At 38.7% G+C, this 27,698-nt stretch overlaps 7 protein-coding genes across 8 annotated transcripts in view; 5 read left to right on the forward strand and 2 right to left on the reverse strand.

Annotated features, from left to right (window-relative positions):
* The window catches only part of LOC123320324, a 376,599-nt gene that overhangs the window by 21,141 nt on the left and 327,760 nt on the right, over positions 1-27,698 (forward strand). The window lies entirely within an intron of this gene.
* LOC123320222 lies at positions 260-4,538 on the reverse strand. The gene is made up of 6 exons (XM_044907461.1): positions 4,304-4,538; positions 3,392-4,133; positions 3,038-3,335; positions 2,808-2,984; positions 2,666-2,758; positions 260-2,560 (listed from the first exon to the last, which is right to left on the reverse strand). The coding sequence occupies exons 2-6, from the start codon at positions 4,117-4,119 to the stop codon at positions 1,376-1,378; spliced, it is 2,481 nt and encodes an 826-aa protein (XP_044763396.1). The 5' UTR covers positions 4,120-4,133; positions 4,304-4,538; the 3' UTR covers positions 260-1,375.
* LOC123320240 lies at positions 4,631-7,020 on the reverse strand. The gene is made up of 8 exons (XM_044907494.1): positions 6,794-7,020; positions 6,249-6,546; positions 5,917-6,164; positions 5,709-5,861; positions 5,472-5,654; positions 5,254-5,419; positions 4,985-5,203; positions 4,631-4,916 (listed from the first exon to the last, which is right to left on the reverse strand). Exons 1-8 carry the CDS (start codon positions 6,910-6,912, stop codon positions 4,695-4,697), a joined length of 1,608 nt encoding a protein of 535 aa, XP_044763429.1. The 5' UTR covers positions 6,913-7,020; the 3' UTR covers positions 4,631-4,694.
* On the forward strand, positions 7,312-12,398 carry LOC123320247 (putative fatty acyl-CoA reductase CG5065). The gene is made up of 8 exons (XM_044907505.1): positions 7,312-7,525; positions 9,402-9,624; positions 9,933-10,184; positions 10,567-10,712; positions 11,014-11,316; positions 11,373-11,609; positions 11,838-12,095; positions 12,154-12,398. Exons 2-8 carry the CDS (start codon positions 9,409-9,411, stop codon positions 12,245-12,247), a joined length of 1,506 nt encoding a protein of 501 aa, XP_044763440.1. The 5' UTR covers positions 7,312-7,525; positions 9,402-9,408; the 3' UTR covers positions 12,248-12,398.
* LOC123321152 (fatty acyl-CoA reductase 1-like) lies at positions 13,761-15,667 on the forward strand. The gene is made up of 8 exons (XM_044908657.1): positions 13,761-13,974; positions 14,028-14,279; positions 14,340-14,485; positions 14,546-14,655; positions 14,712-14,904; positions 14,959-15,195; positions 15,264-15,521; positions 15,574-15,667. Exons 1-8 carry the CDS (start codon positions 13,777-13,779, stop codon positions 15,665-15,667), a joined length of 1,488 nt encoding a protein of 495 aa, XP_044764592.1. The 5' UTR covers positions 13,761-13,776.
* LOC123321153 (fatty acyl-CoA reductase 1-like) lies at positions 16,366-18,403 on the forward strand. Its single transcript, XM_044908658.1, has 7 exons — positions 16,366-16,569; positions 16,665-16,916; positions 16,977-17,122; positions 17,178-17,287; positions 17,339-17,531; positions 17,578-17,820; positions 17,957-18,403. Exons 1-7 carry the CDS (start codon positions 16,366-16,368, stop codon positions 18,216-18,218), a joined length of 1,410 nt encoding a protein of 469 aa, XP_044764593.1. The 3' UTR covers positions 18,219-18,403.
* Positions 21,137-26,552, forward strand: LOC123320246 (putative fatty acyl-CoA reductase CG5065). The gene is made up of 9 exons (XM_044907504.1): positions 21,137-21,272; positions 22,503-22,733; positions 24,050-24,298; positions 24,865-25,010; positions 25,068-25,177; positions 25,242-25,437; positions 25,492-25,728; positions 25,990-26,247; positions 26,305-26,552. Exons 2-9 carry the CDS (start codon positions 22,515-22,517, stop codon positions 26,393-26,395), a joined length of 1,506 nt encoding a protein of 501 aa, XP_044763439.1. The 5' UTR covers positions 21,137-21,272; positions 22,503-22,514; the 3' UTR covers positions 26,396-26,552.

Genomic DNA, 27,698 nt, shown 5'->3' on the forward strand with positions numbered 1-27,698 from the left:
AATTCAAAAATAAACAAGTTGGCTAAATGAATTTTGAAAACGAAGCAAACTCTACTTGACAAGCACAGAAAACACTATGCTGACAACCATAGATAAACTGGTCGTAACATAGAACATGAAAATAAGAGGAGTTACTCTTTGATGAAAATCAGAGTGAGCACCATAGAGCAAAGAGTAACTCTGCTATCTATGTTCATGTTCTGTTTTTAAATAACCTTCAAGGGAACTCGAAGAAAATGCATGAGAATAAATAATTATGGTGATTAAACAATTTATTAATTTCAGGGAACATCAACTGTCTTCTATAAGTCCACGTATACCTAATACATTCATTAATTCAACTCCATTACCAATAGTACAAAATCACTCTTTTTTTGAACATCAATCGTTGTTTTCAAAATAATTCGTCTCCATTGAATAAACGAATATTTATCGATTCCTTCCTTATTTCAGAAACAACGACCATCTTAGAGAATCACAATTCGTGTAAAAAAAATCATGGAAAAACGTCCTAAAAATTCATATACCACTAGATGAAATCCATCCGGTTGAATATAGGATTTTTAGGCAGTGCGCGTATATTTTCACATGACGAAGGAACTAGAAAAAAGAAGAATGAAGGGATACAAATTTTTCATATATAACAAGGTTTAAAAAAAAATCACCTAGAACGATAACAATTAAATAATAGATAATAACAGTTTCGTAAAGTAAACATCAGGTTACATCAGCTTAACAGTTACCTATTGAACACCTATTTGAGAAACCAAGAACGTACAAACTTTTCACGAAATCCTTCCTTCGAAGTAGCGAATACAAACCAAAATAGAAAAGTCTTAAAGAAATATTTTGGTAAATATATTTAATTGTTAAAAAATTACTCAACAAAAATATAATAAAAATATTGTATAGTAGAGAATTATCCTTTCTTAAGATCTAAAATATTATCACATATATTTATTTTCTATGATTATCAGTTTTTGTTACCTTGAACAGACAAATATCCAGGACATGCAAGGTCACGCCCTCACACCTTGCACACCCCGCATGACTAACACACAAATATACAGAGCGTTTCATGCTAACATGTCAAAATATTCTTCCGTAATCTCCACAATAGTCAAGTAATTTAGAAATAAATATCGGCCCAATCATCTAGAAGCCTAAGCCCTCATCTTTACCCCCCATAAAACCAAACAACCTGAGTATTTCAAAGGATATTTCATCTGAACTCGATGCCCATAACCTCAATAACATAGACATAGCCTAAACCCACCGTACATAACCTCAATCTGACGTAGTCATGGCGACACGATACACCACGGCCAACTCGAAATATCCAGGATATGTGTCTTCTGTTACTTGAAGTAAGGATCTACATGACTTCGGCAAACAAATTCAACACCCTGTGTATCAACTCGTACTGTTCGGCCGTCTGTACCATGCCGCCTCTGTTCAGTCTCAACGAGCACAGGATGGCCAGCACGTCGACGTTGAGGCCGTTCTTCAGCTGTTGTATGCCGTTGAGGATGGCCAAGAAACAGCCAGTCCTTCCAATCCCAGCGCTGCAATGCACCACCAGGGGTACCTTGACGTTATCCGAGGAAGGTCTCCTTTGGCAATGGGTCCCTTTGGAAGATTCCTTGGGACTGTTTGGTATAACCCCGTTCACCGCCTTGCTGGGGCCCTTCTGTGCTTCCTCCGTTTTTTTATCCTTCCTCAACAGCCCCCCGGTTTCCTTTCTCTTTCCAACTGTCCTACCCCACTGGTCCACCTGTCTGGCCTCCCCCACCTTCTTCCTGGATTCCTCGGATTTGGCCAGGCCGAACCTTTGGTTCTTCACCATCCGGGGGGTCCTCCGCAGTCTGATGTCGAAAGGGTTGTCGTTGGTATCGGAACCCGAGGAATTTTCCATAGACCTCGATTTCTCCGCGTTGGAAAAGGAATAAGAGAAAGGATTCCTGGAATTCTCGAAGGATGACCACATGGGTCCCTTCGCAGTTTCCTTTTTCACTTCAGACGGTTCCTCGTCCTCTCTGATACCTTCGTGGTTGTTAAACAGGTCCTTTTTTCGGACAACGTTGCTTGTTACTCGAGTCTCGAGCTTAGATTCCTTGGATTTTTCCGCAGGGATGTTATCCAAGACATCCAGGGCCACGTTGAGGACCAACCGGGGATCGGCCATCTTGTGGTCCTGCCAGTTGGTGAACCAATAGTGTTTGATCACCCTTTTCTCTTCGACGGGTTCCCTACCGTCCACCAACCTTGTCAACTCTAAGTACCTCAACGGACAGTCCTGCAAGAAGTTTTCCTCCGACAAATATTTAATTTTAAAGTTACCAAACGTGACTTCGTCCAGTGCCTCGAACTCCACCATTTCTTCCTCGAATTCCTGGAAGTTATGCTTGCTGTCAAACGTGAACTTTTCCCTCACTTTGAAGGTTTTGACGAGGAACTTGTTGGAGTCGGGGGAATCCGTTCTTTTACCAATCGGAAAATACAGTTCGCACTTGTTTTTCCCCTTTTCAACAAGACCCGTGAGCATCACTATGATTTGGCACTGAAAAAAAAGCTTCTATTACACAATTTCAATAAGAAAACATCATAATCTCCAAAATTCCTGGCCCAAGATTGGAACCTTGTGGAAGACCATTAAAAAACTCACGTTTGTGTGCCAAATCATACTCCAAAAATCTTGGCAAGTATGGGCCATAGGTCCTTGAGTGGCAATATAAGCTGTCTCGGTATAATCAGGTCCCTGAAAAAATCGGGAGTAAACGGGAAGGTACCAGCAGCTTGAGACTAACCTTAATGTAGTTGGCATGTATATAAGTTTGTACTCCTGGCAAGTGAACTCTACTGTGTTCGTTTGGCAAGACACCCTTGTATCTATTCCTGCTCTGACTTCCAGACACGTAACACTTCTCTTGGAGGTTCAACGGAACCTCCCAAAACTCCTGATGCAACTTCGGCACCCTACTTTCCTGCAAATCAATTTTATTCACATTTTTCCCATTGGAATCAGGGAAACACTCACCTCGCAAGCCTCCTTCAGATCCTGGATAGAAAGGACACAACCTGCCGTTTGCAGATACTGCATGTTCTGTAAATGGTTCTTAAAATCCTCGGAAAGTAACTGGTTGTCCTCAATATCCGGCTGTCGAGGGTAGAAAGCCTTGCGATACCCTTTGCAGTTTTTAGAGGTTCCGATGCATTCTTTGAAAGAACCATTTTGACAGAAACCGCAAGGTGGCACATAAAGGTTCTCGTTCGAAAGAGATTTTCTGCGACACTTTGAAGCCGTACAAACGCAACGCTTTATCGGAATCTGACACCTAAAAACCACAGTCCTTCAAACACTAAATCATCATTAACAACACCAATAACTCACTTGCTCTTACAACCATCCACCTTACTTGGCACCGACTCGTAAATGATGCAATTTCCACAAGTCTCCTGCGATTTTCTCCTCTCACCAGTCTTCTTCCCGTTCTCGAACCTTTTCAAGCAAGGGCATTTCTCACTCGTCCCAAAAGTGGTCAGATTCAAATTGGAAACACTTCTCGCTGTATTCAATCGCATCAACGGTTGCACCTTAGGTTCCGAAATACTCGGGTTAGAACCTAAATCTATGGTAAGACTTGCGTTGGATCCCCTTCTTTCCAACAGACCCTTAGGTTTGAATTTCACCGGTTCCGCTTTCGAATTTTGATTATCCGAGAAATCTTGCAAGGTCATAATTTCTGGAAGTGTTTTCAATGTTTGGGATCCCGATATGCTGGTGTTAGAAGCGAATTTCTTGAGATTTGATGGAAAACATGGTGTCAATTTGTTTGCTTCGTCGTTGAATTCGGATAGTAACTTTGATTTGATCTGTTTCTTGGGTGTGTTTGGCATTGAAAAAACATCTCTTGATAGTTCTAAACTTGTGCTGTTTTCCTTCTGTGGCTCAGAATCTAGACTCACGGCTTTTAGTTTTCTTGATAAGGTTGGAGTTTTGGGTGACTGCACTACCAAAATAGGTTGAGTTGAGGTATTCAGCTGTGTACTTAGGTCCAAATTGGGAAAATTCCTCTCTCGTTTCATGTCGAATTTTTTGTCGGGAGGTTCAGATTCCATTTCGGTAGTTTGTGCTGAAATGAAACTGTATTTTTAGTTGCTGAGTATGAATCTTTGAATGATTTAAATGCATAACCTAAGTATTAATCTAACTGATAACGTTTAGTTATCGCTTTAAACGATAACCAATCATAAAGCCATTAAGATACCCTGTTGTTTCAGTTTGAATCTCAAAATTACATACCAAATAGCGATATTACATTCCTTCAGTCATAGGCAAAGTATAGTTTATTGATATTTTATTATCGAAAGGTTAATACGAAAATAGTTATTCATTTACAAATGTGAGATAGGTTGGTGACTCCGTTGTGATATCCTCTATTTGATTTTCTCACATTTTACAGATATTTTCTTTTCGAAAAACAAATATATCGTAAACGGGCCCATTCTCAACCATTCTCGATAGTCCGATCTGACAGATAAATAAAATAATTTATGATCGGTTTTCTTCTGCTTTTCCACAATCCCGTTTCTTAGCCAGCCAGGGTGCGTTCCGCAAGGAAACTTGCGCTTCTTCAACAAAAGTTTATTACAATACAAAGAAATATATAGATATTTAAAAATTCAATATAATTTCATTTTTTATCGATATCCAAGAACCTAATTTCTTTCTCTAATTCCTCAATCTCTTCCAAAGGGGGACAATCGTAATGCCTTATGTTTCTCGGCATAACCATCCCGTGTTGAACCTTCGCCATCTCCTTCATATACCTCTCGATTTCCTTAACCAGATCATCGGGAACCTTTGGTCCTATCCCTGGTTTCGCAGTCACCAGAACATCCTCGAATTTCGAATCCTAAAATTTCAATTCTATGATTTGGTTCACAGATAAAACCATCGATATCTATGGTTTCACAGAATTACATCTTCTTCTTCCACGGTTTCGGCCCCGGATTCGGACTTGGTCACGGTATCCTCGGTCTGTATGACCAAGAGGACCTTCTCCTCTTGGTCCTTCAGCTTGCTAGCGAAATGCGACATGGCCTCCAATTCGGACGGGGTTTTTTCCAGCTGTTTCATCAATTCCCGTTTGTATTCCTCCAGTTCGTGGTCGTCTTCGCCTCTCATCTCTTCTTGGAGAGCCTGCAATGAAACGTCTTAATTTTATGGGAATTCGAGAAATGTTTGAAAACCTTAAGTTTGGCCAGATCTTCAAGCAACCCCTTCTCCTCGAAGTCGGGCTCTTGGGGCTCCGGGGCCTTCTTGACCAGCTGGACGTCTTTGCCTTGTAGTTTGTCCTTTTCGTATTGAGCCTTGTGGCGTTCGTCCATGTCTGCCAAAGCTTGCCTTTCCGCCGTTCTGAAAGGGAATTTTTTAGTAGCAGTCGATAAGACTGTTTTTTTTTGCGTACTTGAGAGTTTCCTGTCGTATCCTATCCTTTTCCGCCATCTCATCTGTGTCCTGAGTGCTGTCACCGTACCCGTCAGTTTCCGGCTCTGTGGTGTCGGTGGTCTCCCCCATGGTTCTAGCCTTGGGCGATGTTATTTTATCTTCGACCTCATCGTCGGATCCACCTTCACGGTGCTCTTCCTCCCTTCAAACGCAACCTTTAAAGTCTCCAATAATCTTGGACTGACCTTGAACTTACTGAGCCCCAGCCAGCTTCTCTTGGGCCTCCAAATAATCCTCGATCTTCTGGTAATCGTCCTCCTTGATGCTGGGACACGACACCTCCTTGGTTACCTCCATTCCTCCCCCTTCCTCTTTCTGCTGGACGGTCTCGCAGATCTCAGGTTCCGAACTGCAAAAAATCGGATAGACCGTATTTTCGGTCACGTGACCTACAGCGCCCTCACCAGATCTCCCCCTCCTCCTCTGACTCCTCCAGTTTCTTCGCCTCCTCGAACTTCTCCTTCTTCTCCTTCCACAGACCGAGCAGAGAATCGGTAAAGTACTTGTTCTTCAGCCACTGATCCTTGGACGCGTCTATGGCCGCCAGGAACTTGTAGACCGTCAGGAACTTCTCGAGGGTTATGGATGCGGACGCGCCGTCCGGTTCCTCGGTCAGGATTTCGCACACCATTATCATGGTTTGCGTGAGAGACTTGAAAAAAAAATAGACAACGAAATTTCGGGATGAATTGGAAGATCTGGCAACAGGGATTCTTTCGGAACATAGAGTACTCACGGCGGATATCATGGAAGCACAGAGTCCGATGAACTTCAGCCACGGTACGGCCATGGGGTCCTTGAAGCCGCCCAGACATAGAATCTGGATGAGCTGTTCGTGCTGCTGACAGGAACCCATCCATCTATCCCACAGCACTTTGAACTCGACCGTGGAGCTCGGATGGATCTGGAGGTACAGCGACTTGACCCATCCGGGAGTCAGACCGTGCCAGTCGTCTGGAATGGGGTACTCCAGACGCGTTTTTACCGGCGGAGGGCAGTTCAGCGCCAGACATCGGAAGTACGTGGTAGACCATCTAAAAATTTTACCGTTCAAAAATATTCTATGAATGTCATAGACATTCATGTATGTGGTGCATAGAAAATTGTCTTTGACGGGTAAAATACATAGAAAGTAAATAAAAAATGAAATAGGTTAAAGGTTCTTTAAGAATGGCATTTTTTACGATGAATATCGAAAAGCATTCAAAGTTATGTATATCAAACATCCATGCATAGTGCTGAAGGGATGATTTAATTGCTGATTGAAGTTATCGTACTCACTTTAGCAAATCTACAGGTTGCGTCCTGATAGCAGCTTTCGCATACTGTCTCAAAAGATAGGGAAATGTTGGAGGGATGGAGATCTGTTCTGCACAATAGAGATCTTCTGTAGCATCCATGTTAGGTTTCCTATTGATTTTTCATGAGCAATTCGGGATTAAAAAACTGTTTCATCTTTCGAAAATGTGACAGATTTGTTTGTGGTGCGTTTCCATGGTTACGAAGACCCGATCAATATACGAATTCTATGAATTGATGATAGCATAGACATTTTATTCATCTTGCCAAAAGAGCTTAGCATAGATGTGTTATCCTGTGGAAATAAACTGCAGATTCGAAAAAAAATTGCGCTTGCTTGGGATTTCCCCTTTTCGTTAATGGGACCCAAAGTCCGACAGTTGTTGATTCGTATTATTTGACGCGAAAGAACCATAACAATTAAGTACCAGAGGAATTCGCCATCATAGCTCCTCAACGGTAGCGTTCCAAGAAATAACAATTACGTAATTGGATTTAGCTCAGTCTTGTTTTCGGTAATTTCGAATGCCGGTCATGTTTTGCAATGTTTGGATTGAAAATTACGCACGCCTCTCTGTGACCCCCTCCAGATGAAGAAAAAGGAAAGTGCACACGATATTCGCTGGTCGGGCCAAAGATTACGAGACAGTAATTCGAGAGCTCATCGAAGGTGGTGAATTCGTGATTTGAGAACGGTCTTAGAGATATCAACAGGTGAGTTGTGGGTTTTAATTTGGAATGGGTCTTTTTTTTTATCAAGGATCTGTCCCTTTGTATCGGTTTTTCTCACGAAAACATAAGGTCGCTTCGGAACGAACCCCTGATGACGCTGTCTGTGACTACTGTCATCTGTGATCCGGAATATTTCAAAATTTATTTTTTCTATTTAATCGCAATTCATATGGTAGGAGTTAGTAACATTCCAATGCCTCCCTTTGGGTTTTGAGAGTTTTCTTATACTTTTGGACAACAAAAGGACTCCTAAGTAAAATCAATCAAAAAGTAAGTTTTTGCCATATTGACACGGTTTACTCTGTGGTTTACGCACACTGCCCAATATAAAATTAGGAAAGCGAATGTTATTTTCTTTTCAATGGTTGTTTCTCTTAACTTTCCACCCATTAATAACGTTTCTTCATTTCTTCAATAGTCAAATTCTGACATGATAAGTATTGCTAACCCCTGGCTCAGCGAAAGTTTTTATTCTTCAACGTCGGTTATTTAATATTGAAAAATTCATAACATAACGGTGATTTTATTAATAGAACGACTTTCACTGCTATTCGTAGAAATGACGAAACTATTATCGAGATATATTTGAACAATTATTCCAAATAACCGCAATGTAAGTTTGGTCGAGATAGAAATTCGGAACGGAAAAAATTTCTTTGGAACACAGCGATTTAATGGTTCATTTTGCAATTTGCTATTTATAGGAAAACTTAGAACATTGTACTCTTCTTCTTGTACAACTTTTATCGAATTGAAATAAAGATTTCATGAGCTTAAATGAAAATGAGATTCAAAATCTTTTTTTTTCTCGTGCATGGATTGATGAGCCACCCGGTATATTGTTTTTATACAATTGATCACCTGATAATTCAGGTCAATCCAAGATGTGTTATTAAACAAGAGTTGTTGACGCAAATATTTCCATCTGAAAAAAGTAATGGGTACTTTTTGCTTCAGTGATCATACTAACGACTGTTTTCATTATTGATTTGTATTTTATATTTTCCTATACGAGATTAAGTGAATCATCTAAGATGAGATGACGATGTTGGCTAAACCAATTTTTGGGTCGTGTTTTTTTTGCGGTCGAATAGGTACAACATTAATTATTGTCTGATGAAGGTTACCTTGTTTATATCCCAAACTGGGAACATCCAACAAGGTTTCACGTCAGTGCATCATATCTTCAACAGTGTCATCAATATTCTTTTCCGGACACCTTATACAAGTCCCAAACTGAGTCATTTAAATCAGAAAACCCATGATAGTTTATCAATTTATATAATATAATTTCATTTATATTATAATTCAAATAATCGTCTGTATAATGTCTGTTTCAATTAGTTCACCCTGTAGGTATTCACGCCAAACCAGATTAGGTTCATAACAACAATTTTCTATTTCATCGGCCAAGGCTTTTTTTTTAATGGACTCTCATCATCCACGTCGAGAACTAAATGCGTAATTTCAAGTTGTAATCGAAGAGTTTTAAGGCTAGAAAATAGGGATAATTAACAATTAATTTCTTGGTTCACCTAGAAAACGAATTAAGTCAATTCAAGACATCCCCACAACGTATTTATTACCCCCCGTTAATTTCGAGTCGGTTATATATCTATCTAGAGTGTGTACACATTGGTAAATCAACTTTGACACCTAAAGAAGAAGCAGTAACCATAAAAGTGCAACTCAGAGTCTCCCACCCATAAATTCCTTCCTCAACCAAAGTTCCCGAACAATCCCAGCCCAAGAATAGAACCTTGAGGGACTCCCCAGTGCTAGATCGTGGCCCAATAGCCGCCCCTCGCTGAATCCCTAGATCCAGATCGATATTTATCAGTCCCATTTTGACCCACAGCTACAGAATGCCGACAGAATATGTGGACGGTCATCCAGACAGATGCGAAGACTTCTTCGCCGGCAAAACCGTGTTGATCACGGGAGGCACAGGCTTTATGGGCAAGGTCCTGGTGGAGAAACTGCTGAGGGCTTGTCCGAAAGTCAAGAAGGTGATCCTGCTGATGAGGGACAAGAAGGGAAAGAGTCCGGAGCAGAGGTTGAAGGATATTTTTGCAGGACCGGTAAGTTCTTGTCGACTGTTAATAGAGCGTGATAATTGGGATAACGAGATTCAGTGGAATTTGTAGATTTATTTCCAATTGTTGGACAGGAAATTAGATTATTAACTGTCAGAAATATTCGGTCTGTTGAATATTTGAATAGTTCATGTCTTTCTTAACTTTCACATCTAGTCGTTATGAAATCGGTCAGCGTAATTGGTTGCCCCCTCATTAACCATCATTAAACTTCATCACTGAATCGATCTCGATTAAAACCAACTCTTCATCCGTATCGGAAATGCGTTTGAATCAATACTTTTTTCCGGCAGCTCTTCGACATGCTGAAGAAAGAATGCGGACCGGACCATCTCAAGAAGGTGGTCCCTTGCAAGGGAGACGTGGCCGAGGAGGATCTGGCCCTCAAGAAGGAGGATAGGGCCTGGCTGGCCGAGGAAGTCGAGATAGTCTTCCACTGCGCCGCCACCATAAGGTTCGACGAGACGCTGAAGAAGGCCGTGCTTCTGAACGTCAGGGGAACGCAACTGATGCTGGACCTGGCCAGGGAAATGAAGAAATTGCTGGTGAGTTACGTGTATGAGTTTTGGATCTTCCGTGTCGAAACTGAGAGTGTTATGCGAAGATGCATTCTGTGTCAAGTTCATTGGGTCACTCTCGGTTATGTAATACCACGTCTATCGTATGGTGGTACTCGAGAGGCGTTATATAAGCATCCATATAAGTGCCACTCTTCGACTCTGGTTCAGAAGTAGGTCATTTGTCTTCTAAATCATACATCGAAGTCTTGGAACTATCAAAAGAAAGTGTTTCGTATCTATCGAACACTGATATTCACAATTTAACTGTACACTTGTTAAAATCAATGAAACTTGATCGATAATTTCAATTTGCATGCCTAAAACCTTAGAAAAATCCATTTCTTTATCGAAGGGAACTTTCTGTTAGGTCTTCGTCCATCTATCGACCGCCTACTGCCATTTGAACGAGAGGGTGCTCTACGAGAAGCCTTACCCTCCGCCAGCAAGTCCACATCACGTGATCAAATGTTGCGAATGGATGAGCGAAGAGGTGTTGGAGTCCATCACACCAAAGTGAGTCTCATTTCGTGCCCAAACCCAACCTATCCTCACCAATATTGGACTAGAAGAAAGCATGCCTTCATCACAGCAAATTAAACCTAACCTAAGTGAACCTAACCCAACAAAACCTAATCTAACCTAAGAAAAAGTATCCCAACCTAACCTAACCTCACCAAAAATGAGTTTTCTCTGGTCTCTCAACCTAACGAAACTTAACCTAACCTAACAAAACCTAAGAAAAAGTATCCTAACCTAACCTAACCTCACCAAAACATGATTCGAAGTGATTACCCATGTTTTTTTTTGTCCCAAGGCTTCTGGGTAACATACCAAACACCTACGCCTTCACAAAGGCTTTGGCTGAATCCTTGGTATGCGATGAAATGGACAATTTACCGGTAGTGGTCTTAAGACCTTCAATAGTACTGCCCATTTGGTTGGAACCTTTACCTGGATGGACTGACAACATCAATGGACCTACTGGTCTTTTGATTGGAGCTGGTAAAGGTGTTATAAGGACCATGTGGTGTAAAGGAGATGGCTATGCCGACTACGTGCCAGTGGATATCGCTGTTAACTGCATGCTTGCCAGTACCTACGACTGCGTTTACTTCAAGTGAGTCCCTCATCATATAAATCACTCAGATTCTGAAAAATGTGGATAATTTCCAGGCAAAGAAGAATTTACAACGTGACAAGTTCGTCCGAATACAAAATTTCCTACGAAGAGATCATAAACATAGGTAGAAGAATCGTGGAGACTAAGATACCCCTAAACGGAGTCGCCTGGTACCCCGGTGGGTCGATGAAGAGGAACAGAACCTACCACAGAATCTGCTTCTTCCTTTACCACATCATCCCAGCCATCTTTGTCGACGCCCTTCTGGTTTTACTGGGTTACAAGCCAGTGTGAGTATTTTCCTCAAATTCCAGGAAATTTCGAGAAATTTTCAACCATCATTTGTCCGTTCCGAATTGAATTTTGGGAGAATCATCGATTCAGATCTGGTGATCGTTTATATTGTGACAGGCAAAGCTTTGAGCTTTGAATAACTGTTCCCAACTCTTCAAGTGTCAATTTTGCGACGTTGCATTTTCTCGAATTTTCCCGGATTCTCCTGAATTATATTTTCGCAGGTTGATGAGGGTGCAGAGACGTATCGCCAAAGGTTTCGAGGTGTTTGAGTACTACGCGAACAACCAGTGGGACTTCCACAACGAAGACTCCCTGGAAGCGAGGAAACTGTTGAATCCCACGGAAAAGAAGAAATACAAACTAGACGGAGACGGCATGAATTACGAGGAGTACTTCACGAATTGCGTACACGCTGCCAGATTGTACATTTTGAACGAAACTGATGATCAGTTGCCAGCTGCTAGGAGACACATGAGGGTGTAAGTGATTTTTTCGAAATTTGAAGTTTTGATGTACTGAATGTTGTTTTTTTTTCAGGATGTGGTTCGTCGATAGAATATGCAAGACTTTGATCCTGTGTGGCTTCATGTACCTGTTTTATAAATATCTTCTTCTGCCTATTTTTGGATGATATCGTTGTTTCATTATGCTACATAGTTTTATGTTGTTAGATCGAATTTTTTATACATGTTATTGAATTTTATACAAGCAATTCATGTGACTGTTGAAAAATTATTTAGATTTATATGTAATTTAGTATTCAATAAAAATTTAGTAACTAATACTTGTGTTCTTTCCTTAATCCCTTATACAACCATAAAAATCAAAAAAATCTTCAATCAATTCAGATTTACATCTAACAGACCATAAAAGTGATTCATCTTGAACCTACGAAATTTAGAATAACAATTTTCGTACAACCCATGTACGTATATGCGTGATTTCGAGGATAATTAGAAAAAACGCACATGGAGCTGCGCATAATATTCATAGCAATGAATAATAATTATGGCTATTTGAGATATTCCATGGACTTAATGGGTTTTCTCATTACGTTTGCTCGAATTCAATTACTTATATGGAATTAGTGTTGTTTAACGACTTTGAAGAATAAAGTCTAGGAATTATTTACGACATGGCGAATAATTCTTATCTCCGAATAGATTATCTGAATTGAAGGTGAAAAACATTTCATTTTATTGAGAAAGGAAGATATCAATCCAATTATTACAAATTTAAGTTTTGGCGGATGCGCTCATGAATTATTAGGGACTAGGCCTGAAAAATTCTGTTTCTGATTTTCTCGGATAATGAGTTTATAGCTCAAACATCAAAGACCAAGTGGTATTTATACAATGGCTCAAATATTCCATAGAAATTAGGATGGATCTGTCATCTTTCTTCATTCACAAAAAGATGATGAGAAGTGATTTTATAAGGGGTTGGAATAGCCTAGGCTTGAAAGCGATCTATATTTAAAAGAATTCAGAGAAAAAGCTAGATCAATTGTCGAAAGTTGTGATATTCTTTCGTTCATTAAAAAAATGATAACCAAAATTATGTGTATCGGCGCATCCACCATAATTGTGTATAGCAAGTGAATAATTTCATCCTTGCTTGGTTTCAATTTGTTTTTTTATAGTCCCTAAATGGTTCTGTTAGTTTAAAATTCTACAGCTCTCCAGAAAATCCGCTAGAAACTTCACATTTCCAAAAATAACGTTATATCTCACGTATAAATTCTTACAGACTTGTAAGGGTTTCCGAAATATTGTTTCGTAATATCACTAAAGATCTTAACCTTATATGTTTGCAGTAATAAATCTTTTTTTGCACCAGCGTTTTGCACATTGATTTAATTCATGAACCTATATTTTATTCCGAAGCGTTTAATGTCATTTTTAACGCTTTGTTGAACATCTCTAATGCTAGAATTGGTGGAATTATCGATACAAAATACGCAAAAAATAGAAATATTACTGCAATAAGGATATGACGTACTGGATGAAAAAATTAGTAATCCACGATATATACCCTTGTAAGAATTGTCTCCGGCACAAACCTTCTTCAAAGAGCAGTGAAATAATAGATTTTTTAAAATTTTCTTGTCGTGAGTGAGTGCCTCTTTCAATTTCCATGAAAATGTCCAACGATTTAACGATGGAACACCCTGATAGAATTGCAGAATTTTTCGAGGAAAAAGTGGTTTTAATCACCGGTGCTACAGGATTTATTGGTAAAGTTCTTCTGGAAAAACTATTGAGGGCATGTCCTAGAGTCAAAAACGTTATCGTCTTAGTCAGGCCCAAGAAAGGAAAGAGTCCTAGACGAAGAATGGAGGAAATTTTGAGCGGTCCAGTGAGTTTATTACAGGTGTTCCTCAAGGATGCATTCAAGGGTTTCTTTTGTAGCTCTTCAATAGTCTGAGGGACAAACATGGTCCAGAACACCTGAAGAAGGTTAAAACCATCAACGGAGATGTCCTCAAGAAGGACTTGGATATAAGCACAGAAGAAAAGGTTTGGTTGTATGAGGAGGTACAAGTCGTCTTCCATTGCGCTGCCACTGTAAGGTTTGACGAGTGTTTAAGAACAGCCGTTCTTCTGAACGTCAGAGGTACCCAACAGATGCTGGAGTTGGCCAAGGGTATGAGGAACTTGCAGGTTGGTTAAGGTTACACGAAAATTCGAAGGATCAATTTTTTTCATCAACTCCAATCGCAGGTTTTCCAATATATTTCCACGGCGTATTGTCATATGGAAGAGGCGGAGCTTTTCGAGAAGGTGTACGATCCACCAGCAGACCCTCACAAAATCATCAAAATTTGCGAGTGGCTTAGGAAGGAAGAAATAGATTTGTTAGCTCCCAGGTGAGTTTTCAGAAAACCAAGCTGGCTGCTTCCAGAAAAGTTGTTCATCGTTTCTTTCAGGTTATTGGGGAATTGTCCAAATGCATATGCTTACACCAAGGCTCTGGCAGAAGCTTTGGTGGCAGAGCAAATGGAGAACCTTCCAGTGCAAATCCTCAGGCCATCTGTTGGTGAGTTTGCCCAATCTCCTCAAGTTGTATGTGTACTGTATTGTTTTGTCTTGAAGTGGTCCCAATTTGGAAAGAACCAATACCAGGATGGACAGACAACTTGAATGGACCCTCTGGTCTTCTCCTAGGTGCAGGAAAGGGGGTCCTAAGGACCATATACCTCAAGGGAAACGCATGTGCAGACTACATTTCAGTAGATTTGGTCGCCAACGCTTTGCTTTTCTTCGCCTTCTTAACCAGCCTCAACGTGTAAGAATTTACCATCAATCAAACAAATCCAGTCAATCAAACCAATTCTTTCAGGAACAAAAGGGTTTACCACGTAACCACCAACAAAGAAGTAAGAGTCACATACGATGATCTCATAAATAGATCGAAGGAAATAATGCTGTCCAAGATACCCTTACCAGGGGCAGTTTGGTACCCTGGTGGCTCTACTAAAAGGTCCAAATTGTACAATAAATTGTGCATATTTCTGTATCACACAGTGCCTGCCATCTTGGTTGATACCCTGTTGTATGTGATAGGATATGAACCCGTGTAAGTAGTAGAACATATAGGAAAGACCACAAAGTTACGTAGTTGCCACTCCTCTAATTTTTTTTTAGATTGATGAGGGTGCAAAGACGCATCAATAGAGGGTTCGAGGTACTAGGATACTACGCCAACAACCAGTGGACCTTCAACAACCAACAATTGACCGAATTGAGAACCTTGATGAATCCCACGGAGAAGAAGATCTACAAGCTGGACCTTGAGGGTTTCAACTTCGACGAATATTTGTACAATGCCGTTCTTTCTGTTAGGAGGTATTTACTGAATGAACCGGACGAAACTATACCCGCCTCAAAGAGGCATATGTTGATGTGAGTGTTTTTGGAGAATTCGAAGATGAAATTCTAATTTTTTTCTTTGCAGATTGTGGGCTCTGGATAGAGGCTGCAAGATCTTTCTTAGTTACGCATTAATGTATCTGTTGTACACACAAGTATTCCTACGTTTCTTTCATTGATTTGTTTCATTGTTTTGTCAAATTTTGTTTATTATATACTATATTTTAGAAAATTGTTTTTTTTTATTCTACTTGAATCGTTTTTGTTGGTTTTATGATCGATTTTGGATCATGGACAGTTTTACTCTCATGTTGTGGCCTTCTTTTTCCAAATGGTTGATAAAATAAGACATTCATCCCAATTTTTTAAATAGATCAAGTCGAAATTAAAACTTCAGACTTTCCCTCTGTTAAATTCAAGTTGATTGTATGTGTTTAATTGAAATGAGGATCAATAAACTCAGGTCAGATGCACAAAAATATGCACACCCGATAACGATACGAGAAAAGAGTAATAACAATAATTTGAAATATTTCCATTTTGCCATCGTAAAAACGCATTCGACAAAATTTAATTATAGCCACATTTATATGCTCCAATGCGCACAAAAGTGAACGAACCAAATTCACCCGAAAAAAAAATTTGTACCAAAAGAGTATGACGCTATAAACTGGCACTGAGTTCAATAGTCGATGATATTGGGTAGTAGGCTGGTAGTAGGTATAAATATGAGGGTGATCTTTTCATTTTATCGTTCTCTTCTGAAACTCCACGAAAGCCATTCCAATCTTCGAATTCTCCCATCAGATTTGTTTTTATCAGGGTGAGATTCATCCCGTCCAAATTCCAACCTTCCACATTAAAAACTTTTTTCCAGATGTCTGCAGATAACACAGATAGGATCGAACAATTCTTCGAGGGAAAAACAGTTCTCGTGACCGGTGCGACAGGATTTTTGGGCAAGGTCATCATCGAAAAACTTCTAAGGGCATGCCCTAAAGTGAAGCAAGTGGTAGCTTTGGTACGGACCAAGAAAGGAAAGAATCCTGAGCAGCGAATGGAGGAAATCTTAAATGGCCCTGTGAGTCCATAACTGGTGTACCTCAGGGGTGCATCTTAGTCCCATCATTCTTCTTACACATTAAGGTTGACCTCTAAAACCATCAATATTTCTAGCTCTTCGAGACTTTAAGGAAGAAATGGGGTCCAGATCATTTGAACAAGGTTGTAGCTATCGAAGGGGACATTACCAAGAGGAATTTGAACCTTTGCTCGGAAGACAAGGCTTGGTTATGCGAGGAAGTTGAGATTGTGTTCCATTGTGCTGCCACAGTCAGATTTGATCAACCTTTGAAAACTGCGGTACTGATAAACGTGAAGGGAACCAAGCAAATACTGGACCTTGCCAAAGGAATGAGGAACTTGCAGGTAAGTTCGATGAAGAAATGTTCACTCAGCCATACACCATTAAATTTTGGTATTCCACAGGTGTTTCAACACATATCAACCGCCTATTGTCATTTGGAAGAGAAAAAACTCCTGGAGAAAGCCTACGAACCACCAGCAAACCCACATCATATCCTGAAGCTATGCGAATTGTTGAGAGATGAAGAGATTGAGTTTATAACACCAAGGTAGGTTGGAACATGTACAAAACTTGTCAGGGTTTTATTTGGTCGTGTTTCTCAGGTTGTTAGGGAGGATCCCGAACACTTACGCTTACACCAAAGCCCTCGCTGAAGCTTTGGTGTTGGAGGAGATGGATAAAGTTCCAGCACTCATCATTAGGCCTTCTGTTGGTGAGTATATCATTGTCTTGGTGCTACTGGGTTGCATCGATGTTTTTACAGTGGTCCCAATTTGGAAAGAACCAATTCCTGGATGGACTGACAACTTAAATGGGCCTGCAGGGCTTCTGATTGGGGCTGGTAAAGGGGTGATAAGGACGATGTACATCAAAGAAAACTCCTTCAGCGACTATATCCCTGTGGATGTTGTAGCTAATGCAATCTTGACCCTAACCTTCCTCAGCACCCTAAACACGTGAGTAGAGTCAAGTCCAAATTGAATTGAGAGACACAGTGTGGAGTTTTAGGTCTCAGAGGATATACCACATCACCAGCAATGAAGACGTCAGAGTATCATACGATGAAATAATAAATATGGGGAGAAAAATCGTTGAAACCATAATACCACTACCTGGCGTGGCCTGGTACCCTGGAGGCTCCATAAAAAGATCGAAATTCTACAACAACCTCAGTTTCCTGCTTTTCCAATGGATACCAGCACTACTAGTCGATACAATCTTGTTCGTTTTGGGCTTTGAACCAGTGTAAGTATCGAGGATTGTTCAGAATTTCCTAATAAACAATTTGGTGCGACTTTTAAGTACGAGCGACCAATATTGAAAGAGTTGCGACGTTGCCATTCTAGTTGGGATCAGTGAATTCGAGGATTTTTTCCCCTAGGTTGATGAGGGTGCAGAGGAGGATAGCTAAAGGTTGTGAGGTCATGGAGTACTACGCGAACAACGAATGGATATTTAGCAATCAAAGGACGAAAGAAAAAAGGACCCTGCTCAACTTAACAGAGAGGAAAAAGTATAAATTGGACTGTGATGGCTTCGACTATGAGGAATACTTTACGAATTGCGTGTTATGCGCTAGGAGATACATTCTCAATGAACCAGATGAGAATATTCCGGCTGCGAAAAGACATATGTTCGTGTAAGTATACAGGGTGATAAGATATGATCTTTTGTAACTGGGATTTTTTTCAGGATGTGGTTGGTCGATAGGACTTGCAAGGTTTTGATTCTATTCGCAACCATTTACTCGTTATACAAACATTTGTATCTACGTATTTTAAAGTGATTCAATTTATTTATACCTCAATAAAGTTTGAACCAATAATTGTTCTCTGTTATTCGAAAATTTCCTCAGAAATTAGCTGAAAAGAACTGAGATCCAACACGTGTTCTCTCCTCTGTCAAGGAAGAACTTTGAGACGTCAGCGTAGATGAAAATTAGATCGAACATCGAGCAAAAAAATTGAAGTTTGTACCTACACTCGTTTTTTCAACAGTCAACAATGGTAATGTACCAGGATATCGACGTAGTTTGAATTTTTTAACCGTCTTCTGTACATAGATGGGTACTCATTGAGATACATTAAGATCAGCTCTAAATAAACCTATTTTTATCGACCAAAGATATAAGTAGGTAATTATCGATCGAAAAAAATTGTTTATGGAATGATAGAATGAGGATTTATAATTTGACACCTACATAAACCAGTTTTTTCCGCAATATACACAAAAATACCGGAATATTTTCGTATAGAGAAAATCGAGACTTTCATACTTTCAATTTTCCATTCCTCGAACAATCGATGAAATATCGATCAGAAATCTGCAACTCATTTCCTATTCTCCTCGAGTTTAATTGGGTGAATTTTTATAGATAACCCGTTCAGGAATGTATCGGAAGAGAACACATAATGACCATAAGAAAAGGTATCTATATTAATTGATAGAAGAAAGCTAGCATTAGCTCGGAATACCCGAATAGAAATTAACGATATTTCTTCAGAAAATTTTGTCGAAATCAGGTATTAATTTGAATATTTCGGATGTTTGGAATTACGCAACGAAATTGTCAATTTGTGCTGAACTATGATCTTGTACTACATGAAGATGTGAAAGTTATACCTACACAAGAAAGATTTGAATTCAAAGTGATTCAGAAGATATTTAAATCTCTCTAATCCTTTAGAAAAGACTCTGTATACATCGATAGCTTAAAAACGTTGAAAAACTAAACTATATCGTTCTCCTTTCAAAATATAACATACAATATATAGTATAAAAGAAAATGGGGCAGATATTTCGAAAACAAGTTTATATTTCAACGAAGTATAGTATATATAGGTAAAGATTAATGATTAACATGGAAAACATCATTTCTTTCTTTGAAAACTACGAGACCTTCACTCAAACGAAAAAAAATGAGAAAAACTGGGTATATAGATACCAACCATTCCACCGAAAGATAAAGCATGTTTGCTATCTTCAAGGCTTAATGTTTACACCTCCAATAAATTCGAATAACAATAGTCTTCAATCCAAAGGCAAGAATCTTTGCTTTCCCAATAGCAGTGGGTCAAGTTTGAATTAGATTGACAATAAGAGGATTCTTGAGTACGGTGTATCAACCATAAAAAAAGTCGATTGTTACCAGAAGACTACTTTAAGAACCAATAAAATAATAGTTTTCATTTAGTCCCATGACTATGGTTTATAGTTCATCAAAGAAAAATAATTGGATTCGTTTATTGCCTCTGCGTTGTATCTAAGTAATATTTTTCTCTGAGCTATTGACGCAATATGCAATCATTGAGAGAAATGATTACTTCTGGGTTTATGCTACTAAAGATGAGGAAAATAATAGTCATTTTGTTAAACGAATCTAATCAAACTTACACACAGTCGATGCAAACATTAATTACAAGAGGTTAATTATAAGTATTAATACTGCGAATTTTGGTGTTTTCAACGTTTGAAATTGCAAATTTTGAAATACTTTTATGGTTGTTGAACAAAACAGATGGTGTTTCATTTGAGTTTTTATTAGGTACACTGTGACCTAAAAAATAACGGGTTCATTTGGGGATTTTCTTCTCGAAATAAGTCCAAAGACCATTTTGCCCTGAAATCGATGAATTCGGAGATGGAGACTTTAATGCTTGGCCAAGCGCGAAACATACAAGGTTACTATGTTTTATTTAACGCGTTATTTTCGAATTTCTTCCAGTTTCCAAGCTGGACTATTGGATGTATTAATTACAGATTGCCGTGCTATCGAATTCCTTGTTTTTCGACGTATTAAAATGTCAAATTACGAGCGATATTACGAGCGAATATAAATTATAGGCGGACATTTGGATCTGAATATTAGAAGGCTTTCAATGGACCAAAAAATTTATTATCAAATCGATAAGGACTTTCCTTCTTGAAACTGACCCAAAAAATCTATTTTCTACACGAAAAATGTGTATTTGAGAGTCTAGATTTGAAGGATTGACGCTTTGGAAACTGTTCATCATGTTTCAAGCATTTTTTTTTTAACTTGTCGAGTTTTCGTGTTGAAGTATTGAGGTTATTGAATTCAGTGTTTTCTGCAAGTTCAATATATGAAATTTCAAGGAATCAATCGTTGAATATATAAGTATTTTCGAAAAAACAGTTCAAGATAACTTTTATATAGCTGATTATAAAGAAAGCACAAGTTTTAATCAATTTGCTGTGAGATAATTCAAAAATAACCCATGAAAATTCTTCTCCGTGGAAAATAATAAAAGAATTATGTAGGCAACGAAGTTTATGGGTATTTAAGAGCTTAAATTTGGAGGTTCAATGTCTGGAGACACCTAGAGAGAAATTAAAACGGATTTTGTTCAAGTTTTCCAAAATATCGATGTGTTTTCAAGTTAAATTAGACGGTTTTATAGATTCTTTGAACAAATTCGAACCATTTTCGGTCTTTTTTCGAAAAAAAAAACTTGGATCGTCAAAATCAGAATCCACCGTAAGAAAAAAGTTAATATTCCCCTTAATGATAATGATGATACTCATCATGGTCGATATAAGATTGACCAAGCGTTGAACAAGTCTAGTCGTCACTTGGTATTCGAAGTAGAAAGTGGTACCAGATCGAGGTTCTGTGCGGTTGACTCCAGAGTCGATAAGTGTTTTGTTTTTCGGTGGATTTCGGGAAAATTTGAAAGGTTAGTGGACCGAAATTTGACGCATAGGCACACGAAAAATTTTGATTTTCTTTCGAAAAATTTATCGTAAAAAAACGTTTAAATTATTTGACAAATTAATAATTTATTGAAACTTCCTCACCTATTTAATCAACCACCCTGAAATTTTAACAATGAAATACCTGATCCTTTGGATTTTCATTACACTTCAATTTAAGATTTTAATTCTCAATGTTAACTCTTTATTTCAAAAAAAATATGAACGATGAAGATTTCATTCATTTATGGAAAACTTACAGTAGATTCAAATTTTTTCAAATAATCCAGGCTCGTAGATTATGTAAGTTTAGGCAAATATGAAGTGACGTCTTTTTTACTCAGCAAAAAACTGCCAAAATACCCAAACATTTGCACTTTTTGCAATATCTACTAACCAAGAATTTCTATGAACGTCAATAGACTAGAGATTATAAGAGACATGTAGGGAAAAAACTTGGTCCTTCTTAAGACCTAGGAAAAAGTTTCTTTGCATTTACTCCTTCGACAAATACCATCTTCACTGGTAGCTTCAACCACCCATTTCAAGACCATATTTGCCGCAAGAAATGCTGCTCTGGTCCGCCGAAACCAGAACTTGTGAAACAATCTCTTACATAATTGACCGTCAGAGGTCTTATACTTTCAAATCTCGAGAAAGAAAGCATAACAGAAGATATTATGTACATGTTTAAAGCGCCGAAATTCTCTTGAAACAATTAATTCACTTCCTCAAGCGATTACTCGTTTTTTTCCAACGATCAGGACGTAGAAAACAGTTCTTGATTTATTCATATAAGCTCCGAGATCACAATAAATGATCATTGTCGAAACCGGAAACGTTTAGGTTGGGTAGAACTCCGTTAGGTGAAAGGAAATTCGACGCAAAATGATTAAACATTTTTTCCCCCTCAATTTCAAATAATCCAGTTTCGGTTGGCCCTACTGACACCTGTCATTCTCCGGACCAATCAGACTTCAATATCGGATCCTGGAGCGTCCCTATTGGCCCACAGATGACATTTCAGCAGGTTCGCCAACACTAAATGATCCTAACCATGTCGAAACGTTTACCTTTTGAACTTAGCGTCGTGTGAACGTTTTTTTTTTTTGGTATTTACTTCGAACTAATGCGTGAATCTCGTGTTTGTGCGTAAACTTTTTAACGGTTAATCATTAGGGCGATTATCAAGAGAAATTTCTCTTTTTCTTCAGGACAACAGCGAGATGACAAAGCCTGCCGATATAGAAAAAATGCCGGACCGCATAGCGGAGATGTTTACCGGGAAGACAGTCTTCATAACAGGAGGATCTGGTTTTCTTGGGAAAGTCCTGATAGAGAAGTTGCTGAGATGTTGCGGCGGGGTCAAGAAGATCTACATCCTCATCAGGAACAAGAAGGGCAAGACGCCGAATGAGAGGATTCAAGACATCTTCAACAATGCTGTGAGTAGCAACATCCTTTGTTTATATTGTTTTTCTGTGTGGAATGCAGTACCAGAAAAAACAATAAATTCATTTGCGATGACCGCATCATTCGGATCTCCATCAAAGACGTTAGAAGTAAAACTATACGCAGGTTGTGAAAGGTTTTTTAATGTCAAGTTTATTACCTACACGAACGCGGGTTTACGTAATAACGTAAAGCGGAGAATTTGGGCTAAAATTTCGGAGAAAACTAGGTCGTTTCACTCGATGAGATGTACAAGGTGCGTGAAATAAGATATGGACGCATATATGTTATGGTTATAATGGGAATCCATAAAATTCTTCATCGTTGATGATGATGACATATTAGTTTGGTCATCCTTGAATTTGAAGCTCTGGGAAAGTTGAAGATTCATAATTAGTTTGAGCAAAACAAACCCTAATAAAGATAGCCCGTTGATGCAAAACGATCATTTAATTGATATCATCTTTCTGGAAATTTTTCTATAATCACAGTGCGAGTAATTTTTCTCTCATTAAAACTAACCGTAGATGGATATGTGATACATATTCTGAAGGAGCAACTCTTCTACTTAAAAATCTGAAGATTTTATGGAGCTCGATGTAGCCGTTCGGTCTTGACAATCATTTAAGTGATTCCATCTTTTGGAAATTTTTCGATAGTCACCGTGCGAGTAATTTTTCTCTCAATAAAAATAACCGTATATGGAAATATGATACATATTCTTAAAGAGCAACTCCTCTAGTTAAAAATCTGAAGAATTTATAGAGCTCGATGCAGCCGTTAAGTCTTGACAATCATTTAAGTGATTCCATCTTTTTGGACATTTTTCTAAAGTCACCGTGCGAGTAATTTTTCTCTCAATAAAAATAACTGTAGATGGAAATGTGATACATATTCTGAAAGAGCAACCCTCCTAGTTATAAATCTGTAAATTTTATAGAGCTCGATGCAGCCGTTAAGTCTTGACAATCATTTAAGTGATTCCATCTTTTTGGACATTTTTCTAAAGTCACCGTGCGAGTAATTTTTCTCTCAATAAAAATAACTGTAGATGCAAATGTGATACATATTCTGAAAGAGCATCTCTTCTAGTTGAAAATCTGAAGAATTTATAGAGCTCGATGCAGTTGTTCGGTCTTGACGATCATTTAAGTGATTCCATCTTTTTTGAAATTTTTCGATAGTCACCATTTAGGATACCTGGATACATTTCAATACTATTCATTCACACCCTATGTACAGGATGAATCGAAAATACCGAGCAATCATTCTAGGGGTGGTAAAAACTCATCAACGCCATTTTTTCCAGTTGTTCGATACCTTGAGGGCCAAGAATCCAGATGCGTTCCAGAAATGCCAAGCGATAGCTGGCGACGTGACAGAAGTCGACCTTGGCATCTCCTCCGAGGACAGGAAGACTCTGCAAGAAGAAGTCGAGTTCTTCTATCACTCAGCTGCGACCACCAGGTTCGACGATACCATGAAGTACGCCGTTACCATGAACACCAGGGGTACCAAATTCGCCCTGGATCTGGCCCATCAGTGCAAGAAGTTGAAGGTAATTTTCACCAGAATTGAATATGGGTAAAACAAGCGATTTTTTTCGGTAAAAGGCTTTAGGATATACCTTTTGAAAGACATTCAATATTTCCATGTAATTTGACGCATTGAGGTACCCAGTTTAGCGATGTCCGATCGGAAAATGTTATGAGCGAAACCATTATTGTTAATAAACCGTCAAGGTTAGGTCAGGTACGCCAGCCAGTTCATTTCTTACGCAAGGTAGCTGATTATTGGTCTGCTCAACGTTGCAAAAGACTACCATTCATCTAACCTTCCAGCGTTTAAAGTCGCCAGACATAACAACCAGTAACTCTGCATCGAAAACATTCGAGATTCTAAGAACTGGGTTCCAAGGAGAAACAAAATATGGTCTGAGAGAAAGTTAATCAAAGATTCTTCAGTCAGAGAATCTCATCCATCAAAAAGAGTGTTGAAACGCATTCAAGACCAAAATTAGATTGGAAAAGACCCACGAAATCCAACCCTTACAAACATTAATCAAACCTGGGTCTCTGAAAACATTGAAAAAAAACCCAAATTAACCTCAAGTATTTCCCTCAGTGCTTCATCCACGTATCCACCGCCTATGTTAACCCTCTCCAAGACGTCCTCGATGAGAAATACTACCCCCCGCCAGCAAACCCCTACGAGGTCCTCAACAGCATCAACTGGATCAAAGAAGACGCAATGGGAAACTTCACCAAACAGTAAACAACCTCTAAATCCACCCAAATTCAAAATTTCTCAAAAACCGTTTTTCGCAGACTTCTTGGGGACATCCCCAACACTTACACCTTCACCAAGGCCCTTGCCGAGGCTCTAGTCTACGACCAGATGGAGAAACTACCCGCTATAGTGGTCAGACCATCAGTTGGTAAGTGAGAGGTGCCTCAAGGCCCATTTCTAAGCCCCTCAAATTCACCGAAACGTTTTTGTAGTTATCCCAATTTACAAGGATCCCTTGCCCGGGTGGTGCAACAATTTGCAAGGCCCAATGGGTCTGTTCGTGGGAGCTGGTAAGGGCATCATCAGGAGCATGTACATGGACAGCAAATCTTACGCTGATATGGTCCCGGCTGACATTTGCGTCAACGGTATGCTTTGCGCCACTTGGTACCACGTCAACGTTGAGAAGTAAGTCTGATGGTTGCCAAGATTTTCCCAATTTTACCCAATTGTTTGTTTCAGGAAACAACGCTTCTTCAACCTGACCAGTACCTCGGACTATCAGTTCTCCTGGGAGGAGATCATAGAGATGGGTAAAAAGATCGTGTATACCAGGATGCCCTTCAACCAATGCGTCTGGTACCCCGGAGGCTCCATGAAGAAGTCTAGGATACACCACGCCATCTGTTTCTACCTGTTCCAGATCATCCCAGCACTATTCATTGATCTTCTCCTGCTCATTTTAGGTTATAAACCAGTGTGAGTACAACTTTATCCCTCGAAATACTGACACTCATCAATACCCATCGGAAAAACGCAATTTTCATCCAAATTTAGAACTTTTCCGACCCAAGAATGGACCCCTGCGGGACACCATTCAAGGTTAACCGTGAATAATCCGAAATTTCGGTGGGTCTTTCTCGAGAACCTTGCGTAAACACCAAATTAGTCGATCTAAATTATCGTCACCTTGTTTTTCTTCACTAATAGTCATCCGTATCAATTTTTTTTACTTTTTAGATTGTATGGGATCCAGAGGAGGATAGAGAAAGGACAGGAGATGTTCGAATATTACACTTCAAGGGCGTGGAACTTCACGAATGACAAGATGAAGATAGCCAGGGATTTGATGAATAAAAGGGAGAGGTCAACTTATATCCTGGACGGGGAGGGGTTGGATCTCATGGATTATTTTGAGCAGTGTATACACACCGTGAGGTTGACGATCTTGAAGGAAACCGATGATATGTTACCAGCAGCCAGGAGGAACATGAAGATGTTAGTATAAATTGTATACTATTGTATTGGATGTTTTATAATAAATTTTTTTTTCAGACTTTGGGCATTGGATAAGATCTGTAAAGGTCTGTTCTTCTACTTCCTCTTCTTGTACACATATAGAGGACTGTCAGCGTTAATTCACTGATTTTCAGAAGATGATGTGTTTTTTTTATTTTATGTTCAAATGTTGAGTTATTTTTTATCATTTGCTCAAGCCTGTTATACATTTACGTTTAAGTATTGTGTATTTTTAAGAGAGGAGAGTGTACCTTATATTTTATATTAAAAAAGACTTAAACAAGTGTTCTCACAGTTACTTATTTACCCTTGTGTTGTTTTAAACTGCAAATGATAATATTTACTCATTGGATATCAATTTTTAGAGTTTTCTGTTGTTTTGTTCTAATAAAATTTATGTCTTTTGCCAGAGAAATATGTGAGTTTTGTGTTCAATAAATAGTTTCTAACTGTGAATCTGGTTTCATTTTACAAACTTTTCTCTTGACCCATTTTAGTTGTATAACAAAACCCACAAACATTCGGAAATGAAGGAATTGTGTCCAACTGTATACTCATGACAAATTTCATCGATTCGAAACAAAGCAAGATGCATAATTCACCTCGATTGCAAAATGTACATACATAGCCGAATAAAAGCATCATTTATAGATTCAAATGTTGTTTTTCGCATATATTTATTTCACATGCAGGTTTCTCAAACTGTCGACTGTTTTCAGATGAAAATATTTGCTATTGAATAATGCGAACAATGGGGACAACATGTATTAATGTAAAGAGGAAAAATCCACCCAAAAACAATATTGTTTATGTTTTCAAGCGACTGTATATGAGGGGAACTAGGAAGATATGCTTCCTTTTATTTAATTAATCATTTCAAATGAAATACTTACTGAAAAAAAAAGAAATAATATGGAATTACTATTATATATTGAAATTTTAATGAATTACGAGAATTTACGTTAAAATTCTGAGGATACACAAATTTCATTCAAATAGAACAAGAAATTGAGTTAATATATGCTCGCTCAATTTGGGGAATGACCTTAAAGGTCCCAAATATGTTCCATTTGAATAAAATTAGCAGAGTCTGACCTACAAAGTCTATCGCACAGATAAATCGATATAAGTTCGTTAAAAAATGAGTCACAATTTCCATTATTTCCATCGAAAATACACAGGCTATAACAATCTGAGAAAACTGTGAAGTTGACAATGAATTTTCATTTAACCTGGTCAACTAGCAATAAAGATCTTGGTTGAGTAAAAAAATTAAGAACATCATTTTTCTTCGATCATTAAATTCCTGAGAGATCAAAATCAAAGAATGTATCGTTGAATTCTACAAGTTTAATCCTAGTTGGTAGCTCATTTTTCAAAACATGCTCACGTAGTTTTTAAAAACTGCATAGACTTCACCATACCGAAAA

This window comes from Coccinella septempunctata, chromosome 9 (assembly GCF_907165205.1).
Source record: "Coccinella septempunctata chromosome 9, icCocSept1.1, whole genome shotgun sequence".
NCBI lineage: Eukaryota > Metazoa > Arthropoda > Insecta > Coleoptera > Coccinellidae > Coccinella > Coccinella septempunctata.

Excerpts from the sequence above, each read along its gene's own strand:
- LOC123320222 (XM_044907461.1), bottom strand. The coding sequence starts at position 4,119 with ATGGAATCTGAACCTCCCGACAAAAAATTCGACATGAAACGAGAGAGG. Across the intron at positions 3,336-3,391 it reads GTGGATGGTTGTAAGAGCAA|GTGTCAGATTCCGATAAAGC; the intron begins GTGAGTTATTGG and ends TGTGGTTTTTAG. Across the intron at positions 2,759-2,807 it reads TACATGCCAACTACATTAAG|GGACCTGATTATACCGAGAC; the intron begins GTTAGTCTCAAG and ends CGATTTTTTCAG.
- LOC123320240 (XM_044907494.1), bottom strand. The coding sequence starts at position 6,912 with ATGGATGCTACAGAAGATCTCTATTGTGCAGAACAGATCTCCATCCCT. Across the intron at positions 5,655-5,708 it reads GAGAAGCTGGCTGGGGCTCA|GGAGGAAGAGCACCGTGAAG; the intron begins GTAAGTTCAAGG and ends TTGCGTTTGAAG. Across the intron at positions 4,917-4,984 it reads AAACCGTGGAAGAAGAAGAT|GATTCGAAATTCGAGGATGT; the intron begins GTAATTCTGTGA and ends TTGAAATTTTAG.
- LOC123320247 (XM_044907505.1), top strand. The coding sequence starts at position 9,409 with ATGCCGACAGAATATGTGGACGGTCATCCAGACAGATGCGAAGACTTC. Across the intron at positions 10,185-10,566 it reads GGGAAATGAAGAAATTGCTG|GTCTTCGTCCATCTATCGAC; the intron begins GTGAGTTACGTG and ends ACTTTCTGTTAG. Across the intron at positions 12,096-12,153 it reads GCTAGGAGACACATGAGGGT|GATGTGGTTCGTCGATAGAA; the intron begins GTAAGTGATTTT and ends TTTTTTTTTCAG.
- LOC123321152 (XM_044908657.1), top strand. The coding sequence starts at position 13,777 with ATGGAACACCCTGATAGAATTGCAGAATTTTTCGAGGAAAAAGTGGTT. Across the intron at positions 14,656-14,711 it reads AATCCTCAGGCCATCTGTTG|TGGTCCCAATTTGGAAAGAA; the intron begins GTGAGTTTGCCC and ends TTTGTCTTGAAG. Across the intron at positions 15,522-15,573 it reads TCAAAGAGGCATATGTTGAT|ATTGTGGGCTCTGGATAGAG; the intron begins GTGAGTGTTTTT and ends TTTTCTTTGCAG.
- LOC123321153 (XM_044908658.1), top strand. The coding sequence starts at position 16,366 with ATGTCTGCAGATAACACAGATAGGATCGAACAATTCTTCGAGGGAAAA. Across the intron at positions 17,123-17,177 it reads ATTGAGTTTATAACACCAAG|GTTGTTAGGGAGGATCCCGA; the intron begins GTAGGTTGGAAC and ends CGTGTTTCTCAG. Across the intron at positions 17,532-17,577 it reads TTCCTCAGCACCCTAAACAC|TTTTAGGTCTCAGAGGATAT; the intron begins GTGAGTAGAGTC and ends CACAGTGTGGAG.
- LOC123320246 (XM_044907504.1), top strand. The coding sequence starts at position 22,515 with ATGACAAAGCCTGCCGATATAGAAAAAATGCCGGACCGCATAGCGGAG. Across the intron at positions 24,299-24,864 it reads ATCAGTGCAAGAAGTTGAAG|TGCTTCATCCACGTATCCAC; the intron begins GTAATTTTCACC and ends TATTTCCCTCAG. Across the intron at positions 25,011-25,067 it reads ATGGGAAACTTCACCAAACA|ACTTCTTGGGGACATCCCCA; the intron begins GTAAACAACCTC and ends CGTTTTTCGCAG.